Below are 21,598 nucleotides of genomic sequence, written 5' to 3' on the forward strand. Positions count from 1 at the left end.
ARAGAGAGARAGAAAGAGAGAGAGAGAGAGAGAGAGAGAGAGAGAGAGAGAGAGAGAGAGAGAGAGGAGTTCYTCCTATTATTAACATGTGATTGATTTTTTTTATTATTATATMATWCACTGGTATTTTTWTACYCTAACTTATATATATATATAGTGYATATATATATATATACAGATAATTGTATATATATGTTGYTCATCACTAATTAGTGCACASATAAAAAAATTAYTRTACACTAATAGGTAGTGTACTGTAGTAGTAGTCRAGCTTTTAAATTAACATTTTATTGTATTATTATTATAACAGTATTATAATGCTATCGTGTTTTTTCAGTGTATATAATATTAGGTGTGWGTGTGTGTTAGGACTAATACATACAGAATCCATATACAGAATATCACGCATATATACGGTGTGTGTAATACTATATATGTTTTTTTYGGTATAAAGTATATATCAAATTCCGTATATATTTATTATTATTATTACTGTATTATCAGTTAGTATTCATTCATTCATTCAATTATTAATATATGAGTTCATTAATCCGTATTATATTACTATTAATATCATATATATGCAGTGATATTATATTTACAGGTATATACAGTACATTGTAATGTAATATTACATTTRTGTCTATAAAAATAAAAAAGATTAATACTGYATATAATACATATGGAAAAATTATTATCATTATTATTATTATTAGTTGAAAATCTTAMAAAAATCAATATCAATAATAYTATAATATTTCATTGGATTGTAATGCAAACACACACACAACAAAAAATTTAATTAAAATTTATTTAACCCGAGGATTAAWCTGTTATYATTTAGTATATGTATGTAAGTGTATAAAAAAATGTTGAAATATTTTTCTATTATACTATAAATATTTTCAACAGTTTATAATTGAAAAAAATTATTTTTAATAAATAATGTCTATATGTTGTATAAATTTTTTATATTTGTTTTCAAACAATTTTGTTTAGTATTTTAAAAAAATTGTTTAATTTTTAATAACAATAAAAAAATCTAATCAYAYTTTAGTTGAGAGATGTTTTATGTTTGATGGATAGAAATATTATTTTTTTTATGCTAATAACATGTTTATARATATATACTGTATATAAACTAAATATATATASATATATAGATTATTATAATAATAATGTGAATTTAACAGATTGTATTGAATATAAGTTTGTATTATATTATATAATGTATGTATACTTACAGTGTATATAACTATTTGTTGTACTATAAGGTAATGTAGCGAAACGTATAGTTGTTTTCTACAACAAGTGATATCTTTTTTTTTTTTTGTTTTGTTTTGCAATTTACTTGTTTTATAATAATAATGTAAAAAAAATAGTGCAACCATTGTATTAGATWTATTTTTCCTACAAATTATATAACATTTTGTGTGTATGTTTAGGTTTCAAACTTTTATACTCTCTCTCTCTCTCTCTCTCTCTCTCTCTCTCTCTCTCTCTCTCTCTCTCTCTCTCTCTATTATAAATGCATTTTGAGTTTGYTTTAGCACACAAAACAAACTAATATTTAAAAAATATATATTATATTTCCTAATAAGTTAAAGATATACTCTATATATAGATTTATTTACTGTAGTAGTACTGTATATATATATTGTTTATAAAAAAACCAAAKGCTAACTATTATCTCAAAAACAAATATTGTTTTGTTATTGTTATAGCAATAGTGTGTGTGTTWGAGAGAGAGAGAGAGATTGTGTGTTGTTTTTATTTTGTAATTTTCAATCAATATTTGACATAAATTTTTATATAAAGAGTAATAAAGTTTTCATGGGATGCACTCAATAATGTTTAATATATAGATATATATATATATACTGTATATACAGAATATATTGTATTTTTATTGTATATAACAAAATATATATCGATTTTTAATACACTATTCTTTATATATATATATTTTTTGTTGGAAAGTCTATTAGAAAATAAATATAAAAAGCATAAATCAATTTTACTATATATTCTGTATATAATTTTTATATAACTATAAAGTTATATTTTGTTGTCCAACAAAAAAAAATTTCAAACAAAAWATATAAAAAATTTAATTTCTATTATAATTTAACAAAATTCTTTTGAAAATTGAAATTATCAAAAAAATATTTTTTTTTCAAAATATTAAAATTAGTAGATTATTTTTCATTATTAAAATTACTATATTATTATTATTATTATTGAATATTATTATATAATAAACTTATTGTACAGTTATAGTACCGTACCGTTAGTTTATTTTTTTTATTCAACAACAGTTAAGCTTATAATATTCATAATACAGTTATAATAATAATAATAATAATAAATATAACAAAACAAAAAACTATTGATTTTATAATTCTCTATTCATTTCTATGGCTTATTCACTCATTTTTACATCAAATCCCTCCTAACTCTCTCTCTCTCTCTCTCTCTCTCTCTCTCTCTCTCTCTCTYTCTCTCTCTCTCTCTCTCTCTCTCTCAAAGTCTCTCTCTATCATAATAGCCAACAATTTATGTCTAATTCAAAAGTATTATCTTTTATTTTATTTTAGTTTTTTTTGTGTGTGAAGTCAATTTTCTCTCTATACWTAATATATATATATATATATATATATATATATATATATATATATATTATCATTATATTATATATATTATATAAAATAAAGTTTAACATTTACTTTCATAAATATCTATATACTGTTATATRAAAGTTAAAATTGTTTTATTAATAGTTTTTTATTCATATATTTGAATGAATGACTGAATGAAAGAGARRGAGAGAGAGAGAGAGAGAGAGAGAGAGAGAGAGAGAGAGAGAGAGAGAGAGAGATTAACTCTTAATTTTACAAAAAATATTTCCACTATTTTTTTTTAATACAATATACATATATTCTATACTATACTTAATGTAATGAGATTTTTTTGGCCGTCATATCAATAAAAAAAAAATATTATAAATGAATGAATAAATGAATTAAAATATAGTGATAGTGAAAAAAATGTGTTTTTTATATATATATATATATATATATATATATATATAGAAATATATTGATTATCATTAATAGTGTGTTCAAACAGTTATGTAATGTGTRTTATTGTGTGTGTGTGTGTGTGTGTGTGTGTGTGCACAAAAATGTGTGTGTGTGTGTGTGTGTAGTCTGTGTGTGTGTGTGTGTTTAATAATGTGTTTTTGTGTGTGTGTGTGTGTGTGTGTTATTACTAAACTATTGTTTGTGTGCACCCATTATTTACTTGCATAACAYACACACACACACAAAGTTATATAAACTTTATTATTATTATTTTTACAGCAATTTTATATATATATAGAGTATTAAATCTAATGTATTAATAGATATAATAGTTTGGCTGCAAATCTCTATCTATCATCAGATCTTTTGGAGGTTTTATATATATTGTGATCACTTCTCACTTAATATTTTTATTTTATTTTTTGTTTTGTTGTTGAGATAAATTGTATACACACTGTGTGTACTGTATATATATATATATATATATTGTAGTTATAGTTATATATAATATATTTGCTGTTAATAACAAAGCTTTTGTTATTATTATYATTATTATCAATGAGAAAAAAGTTTTTGAGAGATTTATTATTTTTATAGCCATTATATTTATATATATAATATAACGGATAATAATCTCTGTCTGTAATTGATTTTATTTTTAAGTAAATTTTTCATCTAATTTTTTTTGTTGGCTTTTTTTTTGTTTGTGATATTATAAATGTTTGTACAGTAATAATAATAATAATGTATAATGTTTTACAACACTACTAGTAAAACACACATAAAAATATACAGTAGTTATATATATATAGTACTTATAAGTGTATAAATAAGTTATATATTATCTCTAAAAAAGTATTGTACAGTATTTTCCATAAATATCATATATATATATTATATTATTAATATTTCATGTTTTTGATCGTTATTTTTTTGTGAAATAAAAGGTATTAAAAATGAAAAACGTTTTTTGGGGATTAYATAGTGAGTGAGTGAGTGAGTGAGTGAGTGAGTGAGTGAGTGAGTGAGTGAGAGAGAGAGAGAGAGAGAGAGAGAGAGAGAGAGAGATGGCTTTAATTTGATACCMAACAAACCCCATAAATAATAGTGAGTGTGTATATAATGTTGCATAATATGATACATACATATATACATATATATATATATATATAATAAATATTTCAAAGATATTATAGTCATTTAGTCATAATATATATATAGGATCTTTATATTTCTCTCTCTCGACAATATATATATCTCTGATCTCTCTCTCTCTCTCTCTCTCTCTCTCTCTCTCTCTCTCTCTCTCTCTCTYTCTTTCTCTCTCTCTCTCTCTTAAAAATATATACAGACAACACATATTGTATATAATATATACTGTTTAAAGTATATACAGTTATATTTTTTTTTGTTGGATAAAACAAAATCTAATGTAAAAGTGATGTACAGACTAAATGTTTTTCATGTCTATCGAGAGACCCGTTTAAGTCCAATAGTTTAGCAATAATACTATAAAACTTGTACTGTATTTATAGTTTTTTTGTTTGTTGGTTATTACTGTACCATTTGATGGCCACTTTAAATGACCATCAAATGTACGCTCCGTGACCTATCATATTTTATTTTATTATTACCAATACCCGGGGTATTAAAGTTAGTTTTTTTACTGTACAGTATATATATTTGTTAGTAATTATAATGACCATTACTGATACTGTATACATTTATATATATATATATATATATATATATATATATATTATATATATATATATATTATACCGTATATATAGTATATAATACATACTATGTATAGTAAAGCAATTATATATATTTTAAGCAAATAATTTATTAGTTTCATATTAGTATTATTATTGTTATTAGTAAACAATATAAAATAAGGCTATTATTATAATTTATTTATTTAGTATATAAAGGTTTTATAATATATATATATTCTRTGTGTGTTTGACTTAAAACAATTGATTATTTGCCAACAAAAAAAATAAAATAAAATCTCTATTACTCTATCACTAATAATACAAATGTTAACTACAAATATCCATTAAATATAGTCAAGAAAATAATTTATAAACTAAATTATATAATATAAATAACAATTGTTTAGATTGTATACAATATATAGTATATATATTTGCTATAAAGTGTTAATTACTTGATTAGCTATTGATGTTTAGTATATAYATATGTATATGTTTTTTGAATGCAAATTAGTTAATGTTTGTCGTGTATAACACACAATACATTATATATACTGTTTAGTATGTCTTTTATATTATATATTATTAGATTTGTTGTCAATTGTGTTGCTGTTTAAGCATAATGTCCAGTATTAACTGTATAAATATATAGCAGTTTACACACACACACACACACACACACACACACACACATACATACATACATACATACATACATACATACATACATATAACATGATTGTGTAATTGTATAACTATTGTATAGTTAAAGACAATTTGATATTTAACCCTATCTTTTACAGTCCACTTAAATCTCATGTTTAGTTAGTTAGTAGTGAAACATAACACACAATACAAATCAGATAACCATTACTTGTGTATTAATAATGTATTATTCAATCACTCTCTCTCTCTCTCTCTCTCTCTCTCTCTCTCTCTCTCTCTCTCTCTCTCTCTCTCTCTCTATATATATATATATATGAAAATATCTGTGAAAAAATATTTTATTCATATATTTATTCATATATTGTACAATATATTTMATACGAAACGAAAAAATCATTTTGTATTCAATTTTGTCACAAATTCCTCACATATTTACCATTTTATTTGACTCTCTCTTCAAAAAGATATACTAAATATATATAAATATATGAAAAAATGAATAAATTCTTCAATAAATTCTGTGATAAATTCTTTTGATTTATTATTATTTTACTGAAAAAAATAATGAATTCATTTTCAATACAAACTMTCTCTCTCTTCCTCTTAAATAACAAAAATATTTTTTATACTGTTTTTTAATATTGTATTATTATTAGTAGTAGTGTTACTAAACTATATTTTTTTTGAATAATGAATAATAAATAAATCTATGATTAGAAAAAAATAAGATTAAATTTATAAGAATCTTATTAATAATAAAATAATAATAATCATTACAAAAATAAAACAAGTAATACATTTTGTTTGTTATATATATATATATATATATATTGTATATTATATACAGTATATTATAAACTAYATATTCATTGTTTTTAAATAAAACAAATGAAGCGTTAGATAATAGGGTTTATAATGTTTTTAAAAATCTTATGTCTTTTAAAACTACTTTATTATTATTATATATATATACAGTATTATTGTGTATATAATAAATAAATTCCAGTATATATTTTAAAGTCATTATAATTTAAAGTTTCTATTGAAAGTCATTAAAGCCATAAATTTTCTATTAGACACACATATATTTTTATGTATTATTATTATTATTATTACAGTATTATAATACAAAATAGCGATTTAAAAGAGAGAGASAKAGAGAGAGAGAGAGAGAGAGAGAGAGAGAGAGAGATAGAGAGATAGATAGAKAGAGAGAGAGAGAGAGAGAGAGAGAGAGWATGAAAAATTAAATACTAAATACAATGAAGACATCAAACATTTTTGTATGAATATTGAATTAACTTTATATATGATATGAGATATATTCTGTATATTATATACATTATTACAGTATACATATACAGTATRTATGTTTAGATTTAACTTATTATAAGGTATTATATATATATTTATATAAAAGTAAAGATATATAGAGATAGTGAGTGAGTGWGTGTGWGAGAGAGAGAGAGAGAGAGATTTATAATAATAGATGGCTTACAATATAAAAACAAAAGATTTGTTTTTTATATATATTTTAGTTTAGTTTTTAGTCCTCAAACTTATTAAAATAATGTCAGTAATAGAGATTAGATGATAGAAATAGAGAGAGAGAGAGAGAGAGAGAGAGAGAGAGAGAGAGAGAGACAATTGATTTTTCTCTTTTGTTTTAATGAAATTTGAGATCAAAATAATACAATGAAAGTCGACACACAATTCACTGGAGAATAGCTTTTTATGATTAGTTAGAGAAAGAGAGAGAGAGAGAGAGAGAGAGAGAGAGAGAGAGAGAGAGATAAAAATGATGTTTTTCGCCACTCATCTCTCGAAACAATCATTTTATTTTATTTTTTGATCATCACTTTKTTGTTTATTATTAATATTTTATTATTATTTTTTGGGCTAATATTGTTTCAATTGTACAGTATGTATACATGTATATAGTATTCAAACAAATTGTTATATTTTCAAATGGATATTATATATTACGGAAATTACTATTTGCACACACAATACATATACAGTCACAGCATATATAYCTATAATATAACAAAACAAAATTTATAACTATTTTTATAAATMWATATATATATCACATATTATTATATAACCATTACTATATCTGTATCTGTACTGTATATTTATCTATCATATACTGTATATTTATAGTATATGTATCACAATATTGTTGATTAGGATTTTTGGGTGTACTTTATATATATACTGTATATATTTATAGATATATAGCGTCCGAAAAATCATATTAAAAGCCACACATTTGTTATATTAAAAATAAATTATTGAATTTTTATTATTTTTTTTTGCAACAATACACAATTGCACTAAATTTTTATATATGCCCAATGTTTATATGATATTTATGTCTATATCTATAATTTATATAATTTATAATATAATATTTTTATGTGTTATTATATATATATATATATAGCTTTATATTCAATTTAATGGTCATTATTATTATTTTTATTATGTAATATATCTATATTTTTCTCTCTCTCTCCCATATGTTTCATATCTATATGTCTATCCAATTAATTATTGACGACTTCACCGACAACAGTGAGGTCTACCATCACTACTACCAACACCGCAAACGACTTGTTGTTGGCATCACATTCAGGTAATAATAATAATAATAATAATATCATAAAAACAATAATCAGTTTATATTTAGTAATAGCTAATGGCTATTGTTATTATTATATMATATTTTTTGTTTGTTTTAATATTTATTATAGTAGTTATAGTTTTATTAACAAAAAAAAACATTTATTAATAATATATTATTTTAATTCAATAATTATTTTCTTTTAACAAAAATTTGTTTTGTTTTTACACTTAAGAAGAATTTCAGCCAAAATTCTTGGAAGTATTCAAACCACAAGAGCTAAGACCGGGCGACTCGTTATCAATGAAATGTATGGCAACGGGTAGTCCATTGCCAATGATTACCTGGTTGTTGGATGACTTACCCATAACCGACATCCATGGCCTACGTTATGGCGATTATGTTACCCGCGATTCAAATGTAATATCATTTGTTAATATATCATCGGTTGGTACGGAACACGGCGGACACTGGACATGTACGGCCCGTGGATCGCATCCGGGCCAAGGTGTCCATTATGGTGCYCTGGTTCGGGTCATAGGCCCGCCCTATGTCCGACTTATACCCAATATGACACTCGTAGCCCATCAGACCATTTATTTGCGGTGTCCGGTTGGCGGACAATACGATGATATCTTATGGGAAAAAAGTATGAATCAATTTTTTTTTGTATATATTATATATTAATCGTACAAAAAAAATAAATATTTGTGTCATTAATCAAATCCATTGGTGATGAAGATGAAGAAGAAAATGCTTTTTATTATTATTAAGTTTCTCTCTCTCTCTYTTTCTTTCTTTCTTTCTATCACTTTATCATCTAATGTGTTGTCAATAACTGGAATTACTATTTTTTTTTGTTATATCATTATTTTTATTATAACTTATTTTTTTGTTTATTTATTTATCTATCTATATATAGACGGAGTACTACTACCCGACAATCACAGACAAACACTTCATTCAAACGGTACACTCATTGTACGGGAGCTCTCCCGGGAAACAGATGCGGGGCGGTTGGTATAGCCATTGATTCATTGATTCATTCATATAGTTTAGATGGTCTTACCATTTAAGGATATTATTTATATATATTATTATAGATTTAATATAATATATATATATATATATATATGTCGGCAAATATTTTTTATTTATTTGTTTCTCTCTCTCTCTCTCTCTCTCTCTCTCTCTCTCTCTCTCTCTATATATATATATATATATTCTTTCAATACTCACTCACAATGTCTTTGACTGTCTGTCTTGACGTTGCAGTTGTTGTGTTGATGTTGTTGTTGTCTATCTATCGGATCTGTCTCTTAGTCCCTCTCTCTCTCTCTCTCTCTCTCTCTCTCTCTCTCTCTCTCTATTTCTATCGTTATATTGTTTTTCTYTTACACTTTATTTGCTATATTTCTCTTTATATATTTAATATAATATATTATATAWATTGTRTTAATAAGATTTTAGTTGAAAATAATAATACAATCTATCCCTATATATACTYGATATATATAATATAAACTTGTGTCTGTATTACAGTATATCTACACTACTATTATATATAATTTATAAGTTTATATCCAATATATAAGTGTTTTGTTTTTTTATATATATTTAGCAAATCTCCAAATCTCTTGATTTTAACACTTTTTTTATTTGTATTTTGTTGTCACAAATAAACATAAAAATCACTTTATTTTTGTGGTCTAATTCTCTATCAAGTCCTATAAATATATATATAAAAAAAATTGTTAAGCTTTTCAACAAATATAATAATATTATATATATATTATAAATAATTCTCTTATGAAATGAATTGTTTATTTGTTATACTATTTACTACAACAACGACAACAACTGTACTGTAGATATAAAAATCAATAATTATATCATATTTTTAGACAATAAATAAATAGCGTATAAATCATATCACGTAACGAGTTTCATATATATATATATATAAAATAATAATAATAAACTACATTATTGTCTWACAAATTATTATTATTATTAATTATTCTAAGAGAGAGAGAGAGAGAGAGAGAGAGAGAGAGAGAGAGAGAGAGAGAGAGAGAGAGAGAGATCATAATGTTTTATAATTTTATAAAAATATTTTTAATAATAATGTGTTAAAAATGTATTAAAAATTATTTTAATGTTTGAATTTACTAAACAAAAATTTAGTCACAACTTTTCATTASATTATATAATAAATGATTACAGAATTTATATATATATTACTAACAATTTTTAGAAACACTTTATTATTAATTGAACTGTTTTTATATTTTATAGTATATATTATATTATTACTAAATATAGCATAAAATATTATTTTCAGTATATTTATATACAATATATTACTGTAGTATTTAGTATAATATAGTAGAAATGTTTTGGCACTTAATGTTTAATTTTTGTATACAAATTTTATTTTAGTTTTTTGTTWTKTTGAATGTCAGTTAATTATTTATAATTAGTCCAACACTTATTATATAATTTCTATACGATATACTATTACTACTAAATACTATAATATAATATATGCCAAAAAATATTTTCTGAATGCCATTAGTGGTTGTATACTAAACTGTACTGTAGTTATAGTAAATTAGTACAACTATTAGTTAATATGATATATAATATTATAGTTGTTTTTAATTTATTTTTAGTGTATGTGTGAAATATAAGTGATTTTAAACCGCAAAATGCACTCAATTTTAATCGATAATTATATAYTGTATATACAGTTAATTTCTCACTCATGTAATAATAATAATAATTAATTTTTAGTTTTAATAAACACAAGTTTTTGGCAAATTTACTAYAAATTTTTCKCATGTTKTTTAATCATYASTTTATGTWTWCTAATAACATGTATATCAATAATACTACAGTAYATATATACATGTATAGTAATATCATATTATATAACACAAAATTAYTTAACATATAAAAGTTAGTTATGATTTACAGTGTATTTATTATATTTATATTAATGGATACTTTTATTGATGACATTTACTTCAATGATTAAATATATATAAATATATATTCATTATTATTATTGCTATTATTATTATTATTTATATATATTTTTATCATTACAGGTACTCATGTATGGCTAAATATAAGGGCGATGTATCCAAACGTGATTTTTTTGTAACAGTTAGAGGTATTTATAGACCAAACTAATATATCATATAAATWATTTATATATAATATAAATTATTATATATAATATATATATCAAATAATATTTATTTAGATATGTACAGTATTTAGCAAATATTGCATTACATTACCATCACTTTACTTACTTAGGATTACTTAATAATATCAATAATACTGATAATACAAATGTATAAAAAGTAAAGTACTGTATATAATAATAATAACATCAAAACAACTTAAACAACAAATAAAACTAAACAAAATACTAGTAGTATTTAATATTATATGCTATTATTATAACATTATATAAATATATATTTGTCTCATAAGATTTGAAAGACAATTGAATATACAGTAGTATTACATAACATTTATTTCCCAACTCTCTTATCATAACAACAAAATGATAACAATATATATAACTTATACAATGATTTATATATAAGTTGACACTAAATATATAATAAATTTATTTATTTATATGTTTTTGTTTTTCATGATTTTATTTATCGGTTTTAACCAGAAAAACCAGTTATCGAGCCGTTTGTCGTGCCATCGCTGGTCAATACTGGCCAACGGCTGTCCATTACGTGTACTGTCATCAGAGGCGATCCGCCGCTGACCATCAAATGGCTATACAATGACCACATTATTGGCGGCGGCGGCGGCCATAACGGTGGTAGCCGTGAACAGTTGGCTACGGTTGCGGTAAAAGTCCATCACTTGACCGACTATTCGTCGACACTATTGTTTGAATCGTTGACCAAAAAACAGACCGGTATTTAATATACTTATATTTATATATATTATAGAAATATAATAATAATTTTATTTTCATTATAAATAATTCATATATTTTTTTTGTTTCTATCCATTTCCTATATGTTTATTATTTTATTTATTTTTTGGTCTATTATATGATACGATATTATTTATATATTTTACTTAATAATAATAATATACTATATTTTTTCCGTATATTTCATACATATATTTGACTTTTTTTGATATATACACAGAAATAAACTTATTTTTGTTTTCGTTTCATTTATTAGAGTAAAAAAAGACATATGAGATATGATATCATAACTAATAGTAACAATAATATACAGTATATATATAAACACTAATATATTTTTACACACATGAGATACTACTACTAGTATTAGGACTTATATTAGTATATTATAAACAACATTACTTAAGTTATTATTACATTATTATTATTATTATAGATATAATTATTCAATTATTTTTTATCATATATGATATTTACTGTGTGTATATATAYACTGTATATTATATATTATACAGCATATTATGATAAAACAAAACATATCACAAAATAACAACAAGAAATAATAAGATTTTTACCATTAAAATACTATTAGATATATATATATATACAGTATATATAAAGCATTTAATATCAATAATAATATTATTATTGTTTATACTATTATAAATGATATTATATTTTACTTATAAGTTATTATATAAAAATTTATTTGTATATCAATATACTGTATATTGTATATACACTTAGTTATGCCCTTAAGATTTGGTTGAAAAAATTGTTTAAAGAATATTCTTTATATTTTATATTTATTTATATATWTWTTTAGAGAAAAAAATATGTATTTTGATTAAAATAAATTGACTTTCTATGAGWTGTATATATATATTATATGTATTATATATATATATATATATATATTGTATATATATTATCTTATAATTTATATATATATATATATATATATATATATTTATAAAGATCTTCTTCAACAATGCAATCATATTTATACTGAATTTATATATAAATATATATACAGTATATACAAGTAGTGCAACAAAATATTATTTGAATTTTTATATCATTTATTATATTACAAAACCCTCTCTTCAAAAAAAATAACAACAAAWATATATATATATTAGAAGAAAACTATGTTTTTATTAAAATTTATTTAAATATTATATAATATTTTAAGAATACTGTATATTCTTTATATTCTATATATATATATATATATATATATATCATTTTAACAATTTTTTAGTTTAGTTTTGTTTTGTTTTTACATTTGGTTAATACATTTATAAATAATTCAGAAAACATTAAACAAAACAAAACTAAACTTTTAAAAAAATAAGAGATTTTTTTCTATCTGATGATTAATATTAGTCAAACACATGATTTGTTGGTAATCTTTTCAATATATTAGAGATTTTTGCAGTTTTTTTAAATGTATGTATTGTAATGATTGCATAGTTATATCACTGATGAAAAACATAAAACAAACCAACAAAACGGAGGAAAAAAAATTGATAAAACATGAAAAAATTACTACTAATATAATATAACACTATCAACAAAAAAAATATTTATATACATATAGTATATTCATAGGTAACAAAAAATATGCTAAATATTTGTTTTTTAATGATATATTGATTTTTCATTGATTTATGTTTTGTTTTTGCTTTTATTATATATCTATTATATGTATATGACTTGAAATACATGGCCATCAACATCACCATCACATCCATATTAATCCACTATTTTTTATTTTGAAGGCAATTACACATGTGTTGCTATTAATGATGTCGGAGAAGATAAACACAGCACTCAAATGATAATACGGGGTAATTATGGTCTAATTATTATCCCTTTTTCAATACATAGTCTCTCTCTCTTTTTCTCTCTTTCTCTCTCTCTAATTATTTCACTTAACTTTTTACTATTACTATCTCTATCTATATATCTCTCATTCATTCATTCACTCACTCTCTAATAGACAACCAAAAWATAATTAGTAACTAAATATTAGTTAATAGTAGTAATAGTAGTGAAAGACTAAAACAATTTTTTATTTGATACTATAAATTGCAACTTCCTTTACAAGTTTACTAATAGTCTCTCTCTCTCTCTCTCTCTCTCTCTCTCTCTCTCTCTCTCACACACACACACACACACACACACACACACACACACACACACACACACAACAATATCCCATAGAGTTTAATTGACAGTCAATGATGTTGTTATATATATATATATATTTATATACATATAAGTACTAATAATAATATTTAAATACTACTTATAATATAAAGAAAACAAAATTAATAGATATATGTATATTTTATACACAATTGATGTATAACAACATAACATAGCCTATGATATGTATGTTTATATACCATTAAGCAATCTATCCATCCATACATTTATATATATGTTTTTATCTAATATTATATATTATTATTATTATTATATGTATTAGAAAAGCCCCGTTGGATAATAGAGCCGACAGATCACATAGATTTAGTCGAAGGCACCGGTGTTTGGGTTGACTGTTCCGCCACTGGATTTCCAACACCAAGTGTTCAATGGAAAAGAGCTCAAAGTATGGGTTAAGTTATAGTTATATTTTATTATATTATTGTTTTGTTTTTTATKATATATATATATATATATATATTGTACTAAATATATAATRATATCTCACTCTCAMCAAAAAAAAAACAATTTATTATATTTAATTAATTTATAGATATATTAATAGTGTTATTATTTATTTATTGCATATTTTTTTAGTATATACCGGTATAATCTAATTACAAATAATTTATTTTGTGTTAATGTCTTATACAGTAAATATATATTGAGATATTAATACTGTATATGCTTTAAAAGATATATTTAAAGATACATATATTTTTTAAATATATGTTTAATTAGGCAATTTGTTAGCAKCATTGTTATGTTGAATTTTATCACAATTTTTTATTTTAAATGTCATCAATTGTGTCAACAATTGYTATATACTGTTAAAAACAGTATCTWTTTTTAAGGACTGTTATCTGATCCCAGGGATTGAATGAAAAATTTACGGTTTATGTCAAAAGAGGTTTAACCCTTAATAACTGTATATACAGTATAAAACATATATAAGACATATGATATATTCAAATTTATTTTTAAATTGATTTATATATATAGGGTTTGAAATTTGTTATTATACGATAAAATAAACTATAATAATATCTAATTTTATATTAAATAAATAGATAGATAGATATAATTTGTATACACAATATTATTTTATATATTTATTTGATATATTGAATATAATTGTATATACAATATATTATTTATCTATAATTGTGATACAATATTATTATATATTKCAAAATAAAATTGTTTGAACCCTAACTATACTAATAATAATAGTCTGTATTTTATATTAATACTTGAAATAGTTTTATTAGAGAGAGAGAGAGAGAGAGAGAGAGAGAGAGAGAGAGAGAGAGAGAGAGAGAGAGAGAGAAACTTATTRACAATTATACCGGTATTTACATAACATCTCTCAATTCCGATCCAATGGATGATTACCTCTCATCTCTCTCTCTCTCTCTCTCTCTCTCTCTCTCTCTCTCTCTCTCTCTCTCTACTCTCTATACTCTTTGAACTATAAGTTATATAAATTGTAAATACAGAGCAAAAAAAATTTTAATTAGTTTTTCGACAAATTTTGCCCAACAATTAATCAAATGCTTAAAACTTTAACAAATCGTTATTTTGTTTTATATATATAATAAAATCACTTATTTTTGCAAACGAGAAGCTTTTTGTTTTGTTTTTTATACAAGTATTTGTTTGTCAAATAAACTTAAAAAAAACAATTAATATAAATATACTTAAAATACTTTAAGTAAGTTTTAAAACATTTTTGTTTTGTCTTTAAATTTGATGACAATTTTTTAGGCATGAAATCCGATTACCGGCCGATTGTCAGCTCATTTCAGACACAGGTTCACGAAAACGGCACACTTTATATAGAAAGTGCCGACAAAAAGGATTCGGGTCTATACCTGTGCCACGTGTCCAACGGTATTGAACCGGATCTCAGCAAAATAATCCGTATCCAAGTTCACAGTTAGTATTGATTTATTTTTTTAAATAAAAACGATTTATTATTTTACTATTAGTTTTTATTTTATTTCTATACAATCTATTACTTTCAATAGACTTTAACTATCAGAATATTCTTGTATTGTTTTTAAGCATTATTTTTGCTATTATTTTTAATTTGTTTCTCATATATTTAATCTAATAATTTTATATAGTTGTTATATTATAATTTATAATATAATTAGTTATTTAGCTATTTTACTAAATATTTTTTACTAAATTACTWGAKTAATGCTAATAGTTTTAAATGTAATTAATTTTGTTTWTTTATAAACTTGACAACTTGTAATTGTTCATGGTTAGTTTTGTTTAAAAGCATTGCATAGTWACTTAATTTTTTTAAAAATATTATTAATCAGGTCAAGTTATAATATTTTTTGAAATATTAAAAAAGTATCCCTGAACAATTAAGTAGTCAAGTTAACTATTTTTATATTATTTATAATAATTTACCTAAAGTTTATTATTAATATATGATATATTGTGTATAATATTGATATTTATATCAATAGTAAATGTAATATAAAATATTTCAATATATATATTATTGATAATACAGGTAATAATAATAATCTATAATCTATTGATAATCTTAATCTAAATGTTAAATAAGATATATATAATAATTTTTGTGTTATTTTGTTTTAATTTTTTTTGTAACACAATATACAGTATTACAGTATATTACTAGACTTACTAAATATTGTTGTTTTGTTTTTTAAAAGTATTATTTTTACTATTTTTTTTGTTTTATTTTATTTGTTATATAATAATATAATTTTATTAGTTAGCTAACTAGCTAGCTATTTACTATAATAATATTATTAATAATTTACATTATATTTTACAAATATTTTATGCTAAATTTATTAATACTGATATTTTAATCAATGATAATTAAAATATATAGTTAACTTGACTACTTGTAATTGTTCAGGGATACTTTTTTAAAAGTATTGCATAGTAATTTTTTAAATATTAATCAGGTCAAGTTATAATAAATTTTTAAAAATATTAAAAAAGTATCCYTGAACAATTAACAGTTATAATAATTTACGTAAAGTTTATTTATATGATATATTGTGTGTATTGTAAGTTTTGATATGTATAGCAACATGTAATAGTCAATGCATTATTATATAACATATATTATTGATAATAATAAGAATAATAATCTATAATATAATCTTAATCTAAGTGTTAAATAATAGTATATTTTTTTTAAATTATTTTAATTATTTGTTTGTTTTACAGTCGCCGCCCGTTTTAAAGTGAAATTCAGAGCCGAAACGTTTGAACGAAATCAACGATCAGTACTTAATTGTGAGGCCAGTGGTGAACGACCCATAATTGTCGAGTGGCTCCGGGATAGACAACCTATACGTCCTGAACATCATTCAAATAGGTATAACCATTATTATCAATATATATATATACAGTATATATATATTAAATATGAATTATTAGGAAATTTTTAACAACAAATAAATTAATAGAATTTTTTTTAAATAAATTTTTTTTATTATTTTATTTATAATTATATAAAAATTAAACATTAATATTATTATTATATGCTAATTAAGCATAATAATTAATGATTATAATATTTAATTATTTATAATATATGAATAAATAAATTTTAGATAATTTATAAATATATTATTAATAATAAATTATWAGTTTTATTTTCTACTTAATTAATTAATTAAAAATCTTATTTTTATTATTTTTGTTTTGTCTCTAAATTTATTATATATAATATATAAAATTGTAATTTATTATTGTTAGCTGTCATTGTTGTTGCTATTGTTTTGTAATAAAACAGTATTTTTTATATTTTTATTTTTTATTATATAATAAAATACAGATATGTTATCAAAGAGACGGTAATGAATGAGGGAATTACATCTGAGTTAATGATTGAATCAATAGATAGAAGCGATTCAGCTCTCTATCAGTGCATTACATCCAATGCTTACGGAAGAGATGAGACCAGTATTCAAGTTATAGTTCAAGGTATACATCGATCCGTTTGTTTTTTATGTGTGTGCGATGTGTGGGTGGGTGTGTATGTATGTATGTATGTATGTGTGTGTGTGTGTGTGTGTGTGTGTGTGTGTGTCTATGTATGTGTGTCTATGTATGTGTGTGTATATGTGTGTGTATGTATGTATCTATGTATGTATGTATGTGTGTGTGTGTGTTTTGTTGATAATGCCATTAATACTATTAAAATATATATAAATATAAAAAACAAATATTATATAACTATAAAACACACGAAACACAGACACATAGACACACAATGTGTTTTGCAAATAAATGGCAAACATATTACTAGTATAGTACTGTATAATACAATAGTATCGTATAAAATACAATCTCAAAAGCGAAACACATGTTTATAATGTTTTTTAATGTTATTTTTTTGTCATCTAATGACACCCACTCCTCCCCCTACTACTACTCCTCTCACAGAACCACCCGATACGCCACTAGATGTCAAAGTTGATGACATAAGCAGCCGATCGGCACGGGTGTCGTGGGCGCCGCCCTTTACCGGCAATTCAAGAATAACTAAATATCATATCTATCTGAATGAAAGTCCATTAAATGGACCGCCGATGTCGATGATGATGATGTCGTCCACACTTCCGWCACAAAAGCGCAACATAACTATTCCCGGCACWGGTATGTACTGTACTTATCTCTCTCTTGTATAAACTATGCTATGATTTGTGCATAAAAAACAAAACAAAAATTGCTTAAATCAACACATTATATATATCTATTGTTATATTTTTGTTATACATCATTACATTTTACATTATTATTAGAATATAATTATTTATTTATTTTTATTTCTAATCWAAATAATTATACCATTTATTTAAGTTTGTAATAGAAAAAACACTTTTGTATAATAATTATGTTTTTATATAATATYCTCTATTTTGTATAATATTAAAATATTTTATWAGATTATTATAAATTTTATTTTATATATATGTGTTGATAATACACAATACAAACATATGATRTGATGATSATTATGTACTTACTATAGGATAAAAATATATATATATATATATATGTATATAAAATGCAAATTATTTAATTAACATCAAAATAGGATTAAAAATAATTTAAATATATTTTATATATCAAATATTCTGTATATATACAGTATATAGTATATACTACAGTGATTTAGAGAAAAATATAATGCCATTAATTGCTTATAATTATATAATTTATGTATATTAAGAGGAGTCAAATACAATATTTTGATTGTATATTAATATTATACTGTAATATATTATATTATATTATAACATATGATATAAATTACAATAAAAATTTTGTATTTGAGTACAACTGTGAGCACTTTGACAGTCTGTATGTACTGTATGTGTGTGTAGTGTTGCGTGAGTTTCACAGTTTATGCAGAATATTCTGTATATATATATATATTGTATAATCTTTGAATAGTATTATTTGATATATATATAYAWATATATTGATCTCTTACAGTAAAATAAGTTTTAACATTCAATGAGTGAGTGCTTGTATTGCAAAATACAGTACAAAAGAGAGTGAAATATATTGTATTTTGAATGTGTTTATAGTATAGAATCTATAGATATATACTGTATATATATATTATAATGGATTAACAAAACTAATTGCAAACACAATATATTTGTCACACAAATGAATAACATTTTTATGAACGCTATTTACTACTACTATATATATAGAGAGAATAAAATATATTCTCATATATATTATTATTATTATTATTATTAGAGAGAGAGAGAGARAGAGAGAGAGAGAGAGAGAGAGAGAGAGAGAGAGAGAGAGAGAGAGAGAGAGTATAAACTACACTATATATATATATATAGTATATATAGTTAAGAGGCTTGTTATAGGAAAATGCTTTAGTAATGAACAAACAGATTTAATTCATTATACCATATATACTATATATATATATATATATATATATATATATATACTGGTAGATAAAAAAATACAGTATATTTATTTATATAGAGTTTATATAAGTGTATATACAATAAATTTGGTATTTAATTTTATGGCAAAAATTTTTCAAATTAATTCAACTATTGTTTGTTGTTGTTTGCATATATGTGTTGTCGGATTTAATTTAACAGATTAGGGCAACAATTTTTAATCTTTATTGATTAGTTTAGGCACTCAAATGCATTATTATTATTATTTTAGTATATAATTAGTTTTAAATTCTTTTCACTTTATCTCTAAATTCTATGCAATTAAATAATTTTGTCCCTAAAAATCATTAAACAATAAAATCAGGTATAAATTATATAATTGTTATATTATATACAACTTTATATTATATATATATATATATATATATATAGTTAGATAGTTATAAGTTATTATTTTTTTATTGGTGTTCATCATCAACATCATCATCATTATTATTATCACACATAACATTAATATACAGTATATATTGTAGTAGTAATCACACTATATTTTGTATGACACATAACATACTGTTAGACTTATATATCAATATATGATATTTTATTTCATATTTTTTTCTCTCACTTTTGTATCATTATATAAGTAACAAAATTTTTGTTTTATATATAGAGATGGTATGGACTATATCTGACTTATCGCCCAATAATATGTATTCATTAAGCGTTTCGGCCGTCAATTCACTCGGAATGAGTCAGTCGTCGACTCCGGCAATCAATTTTCAGACCGACGAAGAAGGTATGTATGAAACACTTTTGGTATAKTATTTTGTATGTGAATGAGTGGGTGAGTGGGTGAGTGATTGAGCAAAATAAATATATGACTTTCATCTCTTGYTATTATAGCTTATGATTGAATATAAGGAGAAAGAGTGAGGAATAGGAGTTAGTGAGTGAGTGAGTGATTGGAGTTAAAGTCTCTGAATTGTTTAGATCTCTCTTTCTCTCTCTCTCTCACTCTTTCTCTCTCTCTCTCTCTCTCTCTCTCTCTCTGTCTGTCTGTCTGTCTCTCTCACTCACTCACTCACACTCAGATCTTTCTGTCTTTGTGTGTGAGAGAGAGAGAGAGGACACATCAATAGGTTTTTCACATATAGTCTTATTTTTTGGGATTCAAACAAAAGTACTGTAAGACAGAGACACCACACATAACAGCCATATCTCTCTCTCTCTCTCTCTCTCTCTCTCTCTCTCTCTCTCTCTTGTAGTTAAAGTCTAGGAATCGATAATCGATTGGCGAAACACAACACAAAAAATCTATTTGAAAGCAAAGTTTTTTTCTGATAGTATTTTGTTGAGGA

At 22.7% G+C, this 21,598-nt stretch overlaps 1 protein-coding gene across 1 annotated transcript in view; it reads left to right on the forward strand.

The window, feature by feature from the left end:
- LOC128956132 (cell adhesion molecule DSCAM-like) overlaps window positions 1–21,598 on the forward strand; it is a 50,029-nt gene that overhangs the window by 737 nt on the left and 27,694 nt on the right. The window contains exons 2-13 of the mRNA XM_054301813.1: window positions 8,052–8,111; window positions 8,335–8,748; window positions 9,022–9,115; window positions 11,213–11,277; window positions 11,800–12,054; window positions 13,860–13,928; window positions 14,573–14,695; window positions 16,057–16,227; window positions 17,518–17,668; window positions 18,131–18,279; window positions 18,742–18,954; window positions 20,911–21,036. Of these exons, the coding sequence (XP_054157788.1) occupies window positions 8,052–8,111; window positions 8,335–8,748; window positions 9,022–9,115; window positions 11,213–11,277; window positions 11,800–12,054; window positions 13,860–13,928; window positions 14,573–14,695; window positions 16,057–16,227; window positions 17,518–17,668; window positions 18,131–18,279; window positions 18,742–18,954; window positions 20,911–21,036 (1,890 nt within the window). The remainder of the gene's footprint in view (window positions 1–8,051; window positions 8,112–8,334; window positions 8,749–9,021; window positions 9,116–11,212; window positions 11,278–11,799; window positions 12,055–13,859; window positions 13,929–14,572; window positions 14,696–16,056; window positions 16,228–17,517; window positions 17,669–18,130; window positions 18,280–18,741; window positions 18,955–20,910; window positions 21,037–21,598) is intronic.

Source organism: Oppia nitens, unplaced genomic scaffold (genome assembly GCF_028296485.1).
Source record: "Oppia nitens isolate AA-2021 unplaced genomic scaffold, nextdenovo-longstitch-racon4-pilon3 scaffold2_pilon_pilon_pilon, whole genome shotgun sequence".
NCBI classification, from domain to species: domain Eukaryota; kingdom Metazoa; phylum Arthropoda; class Arachnida; order Sarcoptiformes; family Oppiidae; genus Oppia; species Oppia nitens.